The 9,174-nt window shown below is 46.8% G+C and overlaps 1 protein-coding gene across 3 annotated transcripts in view; it reads left to right on the top strand.

The window, feature by feature from the left end:
- The window catches only part of LOC307016916 (steroid hormone receptor ERR2-like), an 83,219-nt gene that overhangs the window by 59,096 nt on the left and 14,949 nt on the right, over positions 1 to 9,174 (top strand). For all 3 annotated transcript variants that reach the window (XM_079646297.1, XM_079646296.1, XM_079646298.1), the window contains one exon: positions 3,225 to 3,341. In XM_079646297.1, coding sequence (XP_079502423.1) covers positions 3,225 to 3,341 — 117 coding nt within the window. The remainder of the gene's footprint in view (positions 1 to 3,224; positions 3,342 to 9,174) is intronic.

Raw genomic sequence — 9,174 nt, forward strand, 5'->3', positions numbered from 1 at the left:
GGATTTGTTGTCTATTGACATCGAGCTGGACAGGAGGCTAGTGAGGCCACATCAAGAGGTCAAGTTATTCTTTTCAAACCCTTCTAAATTACTTAAGCAAAGGGAAAAAATGGTTTGCGTCCCTTTTCAATTTTATTTGTGATTTGCAACAATCTTTATAGTGAATTTCTGCCGACCCAAGGAAAGCAATGTGCAGTGGCATAGCTTGTTACTTTACTCTCTGAGATAACTTTTCGTGTCACACTTGTCCTTCAGATATCTTCCCGTTTCTTCTATTACGCTAAACGACTGACTGTTAAAAAGGCCAAATCTGAAACTAAATGGTTTGTATTTTTGCGGAAAAATATAAAAATGTTGGTGATAAGACGTGTTGTAAGATGTGTGACCAGTCGAACTGATTAGGAATCACTTAGAAAAGTGGAGGCGACAAAAAAAACGCTTTTTATTATATGTTTATAAAGGGTTGACAAACAGACTTTTATAAAACATATTGGTGGGACAAACTCATATGAATATTTAAAAAGACAGATAAAACACATATATTGTTCTGACCCTAACTCTGGCAGTTTAGCCTTAACTGGTTGAATGTGTCTGATCAGCAACACAGTGGAGGACTGTAGATAGTGTGTGTGCGTGCCTTTGTGTCTTCTTGCAACGATCCCCCCCCTCTTCTTCTTCTTCGCGCTCTCCTTCATGGAGGACAGGCCCATAATGAACCTAATCTGTCCGTCCTTCGTCCTGAGCCGCGGGAGTTTCAGTCAATAACAATCAGTGTTGGGTGACTGTAATTAAGAGCCAGGCATTTCATTGGGAGAAAGTCGAGGAAAGTGGGTGGGGGGTGTGGATCTGTTATTTGCCCCCGGGCCCCTCCAGCCCACACCCAAAGGGGAGGAGATGGGGGGGGGGCAATTAGAAGCGCAGGCACGTGTTATCGGGGGCAATAACAGAGGAAGGGGAGAGGGGGAGAGAGACGCTGCCGAGAAGTCCTCCAAATAAAAGGCAGAGGGACAAGGGACAGGGGACGTGGTCATTCACTGAAAGCAGGAGCCTCTTTAATGGAATGGTAATCAGGACGGGGGGTCCCGGCCCCGGTAAAGGAGGAGGACGAGGAGAGGTCCAGCCTGAGTGGAGATGAGTGCGTGGATAATAGCATGGCATAATAATATATCAAAATTTAGAGGGAAAATAAGAGAGGTTAAGGAAGGATATTAGAGTGGCTGAAATGTCCTTTGAGAAATAAAGGTGGACACAAGACCTGATTAACTAAGAGGGTATGCCGACAGTGAGCTTTTAGAGGTAGGCAATTTGAGACTATTGTGGATACCTAATGCAAAGCCCCCCCCTCTCATACACACATAATCATGAACACACACAGGTTATTTGTTGATCCATTTAGGTATAAAATGTTTCCTTTACTAACGGACACTACCTTTTTCTGTCCCATTGTGTACAAATCTATATAGTAGATGCATGTAACACTCAGTGGACATTAAGTAAACTTCTGTATATATTCAAGAAGGACTGATACTACTGTATACTTTTAAATAGTTAAATCAGCACTATTTAATAGTTCATTAACATTGAGGTTTCAGATATTGATCGATGGACATCACTTAACACACGAAAGTCACGTTTTTTTTGCTAAAACCAAAGAAAATACATTAGTTACACCCTAATTATCTTTAAACTAACCCTATACAGTACTTACTCTACAGGGATTATCATAGTGCTGTTTTGCAGTACATGACATTCACTTATTTAGTATATGAGAAATACTAATTGTCTTTTACTGACATTTTTAGGCATACTTTTGATTGTAACTCATTGAAATGCTGTCACTCAAACCTGTTAAGAATTAGTCGTAGTACAACATTTAAAAGATGTAATTTAAACCACAACTTTTAGTACTAAATTGTGAAGTATTCAAATTGTTGTATTCTCACCACACAAACAGTTTAATACGCCAATAAGCACACATGCTGTAGAAATGTTTATAGTGTATAATTACACACAGCACTGCACTGTCCCCTCTCTATATCTATACTGTATTTTCCCTGTGCCTACGCCTCTCAGTCTAAAAGGCTTTACCCTGAACCAGCCTCTGCCAACGGGCTGGCATGCTGCCCCGGGCCCCTCACTGTGCATGTGACCCTGCTGGCACTCTTGATGCCAGGGATCCTGACAAATGTTGGCACCTTCTCCTTGACCAACCGGGGAGTGTGTGTGAGTCAGTGTGTGTGTGTGAGGGGCAGCTCTGGCAGACCTGCAGCAGATAACACCTGGTTTGCTGTTTTTAGGTACCATTAATACATCTCTGGGTTTAGGGGACATTGTTTAAACACTCAATCAAGGGATTTGGATACTTGGGAAAGAGGATTTGTCATTGGATTCTTGAGGTCACGTTCACTTTTTAGTTGGGTGCGTAATGATCCTGAAAAAAATGGTTAACCGGAACCTGGTGAGAAAAGCAGGCAACGGTTACATGGCAGCAGGTTCAATATGTCTGCGTTTCTGCCTTTTTTGGGCCTGAGTGATTAAATTGCATAGGAAATATTTCCATAGTGAGACAACAAACGTCGAGACAGACTTGAATAATACATTGAGCTTTGCTACAGGATATGGGAGCCTTAGATTGGCGAGTCTAACAGCATCTCTTTGCTGGAGAGCATTATGCAGAAGCTGCGTCCATCTCTTAGCCCTTGTGTTGTGGAGGGAGGGCAGCTTTCCCATCATCCTTTGGGTGAAGAGGGATGGGCTGCAAGGGGTCGTGGTGAGCGTTGCGGAGAGGACGCTTTGCCTTAATGAAGCTAATTTATCTGAGAATCAAAATGGGGGTGGGACTCCGGGGCGGGGAGGTGCTTTTTACATGTCCCATCAAAATGCCACTAAACCCTCCTCTCCCTCAGGAGTGTCACATGAGGTCACCTTGGGACAGGTGTGTGTGTGTGTGTGTGTGTGTGTGTGTGTGTGTGTGTGTGTGTGTGTGTGTGTGTGTGTGTGTGTGTGTGTGTGTGTGTGTGTGTGTGTGTGTGTGTGTGTGTGTGTGTGTGTGTGTGTGTGTGTGTGTGTGTGTGTGTGTGTGTGTGTGTGTGTGTGTGTGTGTGTGTGTGTGTGTGTTGGGTCTTGATTTTTTATGTAGTCATTCTAAAAATGTATCCTTACTGCTGATGTGCATGTGTTCTGCTCACATTATTAACTAAACGTTTTTTTGTATTTTCTTACAGGGAATATTGAGTACAGCTGTCCGGCCACCAACGAATGTGAGATCACCAAAAGGAGACGCAAGTCGTGCCAGGCCTGCCGCTTCATGAAATGTCTTAAAGTTGGCATGTTGAAAGAGGGTGAGTAAAGATATTATTACCTGGTCATTTTGTTTGTTTGTTTGTTTGTTTTCTTCACAAGAGATATGTGGCCAAAATCATTTGTTTAATAATGTGCATGCAGTAATGCACTCTGCAACCTAAAATGTCAAAACATTGAAAAAATCATCGAGTTCCAGCTTTAAAAAAAAAAGTGAATCATCTTCGCTTTTCTCTTTGTAATATTATATAATTTAAACAACAATTTTTAACAATTCACTGTGGGTATTAGGTATTTTTTACCATTTTGAGAATTGTTAAAATGAATGAATGAATAACTCAAATAATTGTAAGCCGCAGCCCTGTTGAGACTTAAGCCTTAAACACTTAATACAAAATAATAATGGCTGAAAGTAGCACCTAAAAGGCAAAGAATATTGTTTTCAAGAAGACATTTTAATAATCAATCTTTAGATTTCTATGTTTTAATAATAATTCAGCTCCTTTTATGGAACAATAATAACATTTGTGAATTTGGAGAAAAAATACATTTAGATGCCGTGAAGGTTTCATGACCAAGCTTTATAGAGGTGTGTTTTGTGGCTTACTGTATAAAGAGTTTCTAAATAAATATTTGAACCTAAAAGCTAACAATCAAAGGCATATTGGTGGGTTGATTCTGTGGATTGGAATGACAGCTTTAGGACTAAATATCAACATTTTGGTCAGACCGTTGTCCCGTCCCAGTGAATCGGAAACCCCCCACAGTCTCACAGGGGTCTAAAATAAGAGTCAGTGATCAGATAAGAAAGATGGCTGCGGCCTCGGGGAGACACCAGTGACATCACCCACAACTCACCTCTCCTCACACCGCAGAGCCTGGCTGTGTTTAATTCCGACGGGTTGAGAAAGCTGCTGAGTTGGATGTTCTTACCGGGACTGAGAAGTGTAACAGTACTCTTGAAAAGCACAGGCTGTTCCCCAAAGACTTCCCTCTCCCCTGGGCTCTGGGTATCTCTCTGCCTCACCCTCTTTCTCCCTCTCTGTCTGTCTGCCTCCCTTCCCCTCTCTTGCCTGGCGTATTGATCCACTAAATGCTTTCCGAACATCCCAGCTCACTTCCTGCATGTGTTGTTTCTCCTCCAGAGAGAGACCTTTGGGAGTACAGAGGGAAAATCTAGCCGATAGATTTTCTTTTTTTCCCCAAGAAGAGAGGTTTTTTAGTCTGTTTGTTTTTTGCAGAAGGGCTATTCTACACGGATGCATAGAGTCTAGCTGTAGTTTATTTTGAGAGTATTATAATACCTGTTGCTGAATTGAGACTTCCCGGTACACCTTTTTAGACAGAGTTTTATGGAGGTAATTCTTAAAAATGCAGACGAAAATGCGACCCCTTTTTATTTAGGATTTGTCTTCCAACAAATATGTTAAAAATAAGCTTTCACAGACGGTCAACAATTTTGTACAAATTAATTGTTTTGCTTTGTTAGAAACACCAGAGACAGAATAGTCAGTTGTACCCACATAATTACAAAACAAAAAAAACATTGTTGATCTTCTGATAGATTATTATTAAATGATCATAATATTGTAATCAGTTAAAATATATATTTCCATTCGCTGTGATGGATTGGTTCTGTGTTACATGTCAATATAATGTTTTATAGCCCCTTGTATTGCAGAAAAAGCTTCTTTTTTTTTAAAATAAAATATTTTATTCACACTTTGTGATTATGGCAGTTTTACTCTAAAGCACTAATGCCGGTGTTTAGTACAAGCAAGGGAGAATTATAATGTATTTGTTCACTTCCCACAGACTCAGACTTTGTAAATCACTGCTGTAGATCCACCTAACCATCCATCCATCCATCCATCTTCTCCCGCTTATCCGTGGTCGGGTCGCGGAGGTAGCAGTTCCAGCAGAGAGCCCCAAACTTTCTTTTCCCTGGCCACATCAACCAGCTCTGACTGGGGGATCCCAAGGCGCTCCCAGGCCAGAGAAGAGATATAATCCCTCCATCTGGTTCTAGGTCTACCCCTTGGTCTCTTCCCAGCTGGACGTGCCTGGAACACCTCCCTAGGGAGGCGCCCAGGTGGCATCCTAACTAGGTGCCCGAACCACCTCAACTGGCTCCTTTCGACGCGAAGGAGGAGCGGTTCAACTCCGAGTCCCTCCCGGATGACCGAACTTCTCACCTTATCCCTAAGGGAGACACCAGCCACCCTGCGGAGAAAACCCATCTCGGCCGCTTGTACCCGCGATCTCGTTCTTTCGGTCATGACCCATCCTTCATGACCATAGGTGAGGGTAGGAACGAAAATGGCCCGGTAGACAGAGAGCTTTGCCTTCTGGCTCAGCTCCCTTTTCGTCACAACGGTGCGGTAAAGAGACTGCAGTACCGCTCCCGCTGCTCCGATTCTCCGACCCATCTCACGCTCCATTGTTCCCTCACTCGAGAACAAGACCCCGAGATACTTGAACTCCTTCACTTGGGGTAAGGACTCATTCCCTACTTGGAGTGGACAGTCCATCGGTTTCCTGCTGAGAACCATGGCCTCAGATTTGGAGGTGCTGATCCTCATCCCAGCCGCTTCACACTCGGTTGCGAACCGATCCAGTGAGTGCTGAAGGTCGCAGACCGATGAAGCCATCAGAACCACATCATCTGCAAAAAGCAGTGGTGCAATCCTTAGTCCACCGAACTGCAGACCCCCTCCCCCACGACTACGCCTCGAAATCCGATCCATGTATATTACAAACAGGATTGGTGACAAAGCGCAGCCCTGGCGGAGGCCAACCCTCACCTGAAATGGGTCCGACTTACTGCCGAGGACCCGGACACAGCTCTCGCTTTGGGAGTACAGAGATTGGATGGCCCTGAGTAGAGACCCCCTCACCCCATACTCCCGCAGCACCTCCCACAGTGACTCCCTGGGAACCCGGTCATATGCCTTCTCCAAGTCTACAAAACACATGTAGACTGGATAAGCATACTCCCAGGCACCCTCCAGGATCCTTGCGAGAGTAAAAAGCTGATCCGTCGTTCCACGACCAGGACGGAATCCGCATTGTTCCTCCTCAATCTGAGGTTCGACAATCGGCCTGACCCTCCTTTCGAGTACCTTAGAGTAAACTTTCCCGGGGAGGCTGAGTAGTGTGATGCCTCGGTAATTGGCACACACCCTCTGATCCCCCTTTTTGAAAAGGGGAACCACCACTCCGGTCTGCCACTCCTTCGGTACTGTTTCCGACTTCCACGCAACGTTGATGAGACGTGTCAACCATGACAGTCCCTCAACACCCAGAGCCTTCAGCATTTCTGGGCGGATCTCATCCACCCCCGGGGCTTTGCCACTGTGAAGTTGTTTGACGACCTCAGTGACCTCCCCCCGGGAGATTGGTGTCGATCCCCCTTCATACTCCAGCTCTGCCTCTAACATAGAGGGCGGAGTTGTCGGGTTCAGGAGTTCCTCAAAGTGCTCCTTCCAACGCCCTAACACTCCATCAGTTGAGGTCAACAACGTCCCATCCTTACTGTACACAGCTTGGATGGTTCCCTGCTTCCCCCTCCTGAGGTGTCGGACAGTTTTCCAGAACAACTTTGGTGCCGCCCGAAAGTCTTTTTCCATGTCTTCTCCGAACTTCTCCCACACCCGCTGCTTTGCCTCGGCCACGGCTGAGGCTGCTGCCCTTCGGGCCTGTCGGTACCTTGCAACTGCCTCGGGAGTCCCCCGGGATAACAAATCCCTGAAGGCCTCCTTCTTCAGTCGGACGGCTTCCCTGACCACCGGTGTCCACCAGGAGGTTCGAGGGTTACCGCCCCTTGAGGCACCTAGGACCTTGAGACCACAGCTCCCCGCCGCGGCTTCGGCAATAGAGGCTTTGAACACCGACCACTCTGGTTCAATGTCCCCAACCTCCACAGGAATGCCCGAAAAGCTCCGCCGGAGGTGCGAGTTGAAGGCCTCCTGAACTTGGGCCTCCTCCAGACGTTCCCAGTTCACCCGAACTACACGTTTGGGCTTACCAGGTCTATCCAGAGGCTTCCCCCGCCACTCGACCCAACTCACCACCAGATGGTGATCAGTTGACAACTCCGCCCCTCTCTTTACCCGAGTGTCCAAAACATACGGCCTCAGGTCCGATGATACGATAACCAAATCGATCATGGACCTTCTGCCTAGGGTGCTCTGGTACCACGTACACTTATGAGCATCCTTATGTTCGAACATGGTGTTTGTTATGGCCAATCCATGACTAGCACAGAAGTCCAGTAACAAACCACCACTCCGGTTCAGATCAGGGGGGCCGTTCCTCCCAATCACTCCCCTCCAAGTGTCTCCATCATTGCCCACATGTGCGTTGAAGTCTCCCAGCAAGATTAAAGAGTCCCCTTCAGGAGCCCCATACAGGACTCTTTCCAGGGTCTCCAAGAAGGCCGTATACTCTGAACTGCTGTTGGGTGCATAAGCACACACAACAGTCAGAGTTTTCCCCCCCATAACCCGCAGGCGTAGGGAGGCAACCCTCTCGTCCACTGGGGTAGACTCCAACAACGAAGCACCCAACCGGGGACTTGTGAGTATCCCCACACCCGCCCGGCGCCTCACACCTTGAGCAACTCCGGAGAAGAATAGAGTCCAACCCCTATCCAGAAGTAAGGTTCCAGAGCCGACGCTGTGCGTAGAGGTGAGCCCAACCAGATCCAACTGGTAACGCTCCACCTCCCGCACAAGCTCCGACTCCTTCCCCCCCAGAGAGGTGACGTTCCACGTCCCCAAAGCCAGCTTCTGTCGCCCGGGTCTGGTCCGTCGAGACCCTCTGCCTTCACTGCCACCCTTCTGGCAGCGCACCCGACCCCATCGCTGTTTCCCGTAGGTGGTGGGCCCGCGGGACGGAGAAGCGGAGGTGTTGCCCACGTCGCCTTTTCGGGCTGTGCCCGGCCGGGCTCCGTGGCAAGCCCGGCCACCAGACGCTCGCCGACGAGTCCTCCTTCTGGGCCTGGCTCCAGAAGGGGACCCCGGGCTTCCTCCGGGCCGGGTATCCTCACTTCGTGTGTCGTCTTTCATGAGGTCTTTTGAACCAATCTTAGTCTGGCCCCTTGCCTGAGACCAATTTGCCATGGGAGACCCTACCAGGAACACAAGGTTCAAGACAACACAGCCCCCAGGTTCATCAGGGCACACAAACCTCTCTACCACGGTAAGGTGCTGGTTCTTCACCTAACCAGTACACAGTTAATAGTGCAATGAACTAATGATGGCGTAGTGTGTGTGTTTCTATTACCTAACATTACATCCCTCAACAACCATCATGAGACCACTTACTTAAAATTTGTATCCCAGTTTAAACACAGATTAAAGCAGGTTAAGTTCTGGACTTTAGCCCACTGCCATCTGCAATTATAGTATAAGATAAATCCTAATATGAAATGGAGTGTTTAAAGAATGTGTTTATAGACCCATCTTAGGGACATAAGTCGTAAACATCCTAAAATAAACCTGGGTAACACAGTCTTGCTGTGTTCTGCCAGCACCAAACACAGCTCCTGATAGAAGCCATCGGCAGTTAACATGGTAACACCAGATCGTATGTCAGGCTTTTGGTTCACTTCCACTAATACAGCTCTGATGTAGCTGTGGTTCTTCATCTCACAATGAAGGGTCAGCCATTGTATTGCCATAACAACGCTATTTTTACATGCGCCCACTCTTGATGTCTTCATCCCGGTACAAATATCTCACACCGAGGCTTTGACTCTCAGCCAGAATAAACAGCGTTGCTTCAGAAATAAAGCTGAAGCTATTAGCGCATGCTTAGAGGAAAAACGGTGGGGTATTGTCTGTGGCGATCCGAGCTAAGCCGTTGATGTGG

The sequence above is a fragment of the Notothenia rossii genome (assembly GCF_949606895.1).
Source record: "Notothenia rossii genome assembly, chromosome: 8".
NCBI classification, from domain to species: domain Eukaryota; kingdom Metazoa; phylum Chordata; class Actinopteri; order Perciformes; family Nototheniidae; genus Notothenia; species Notothenia rossii.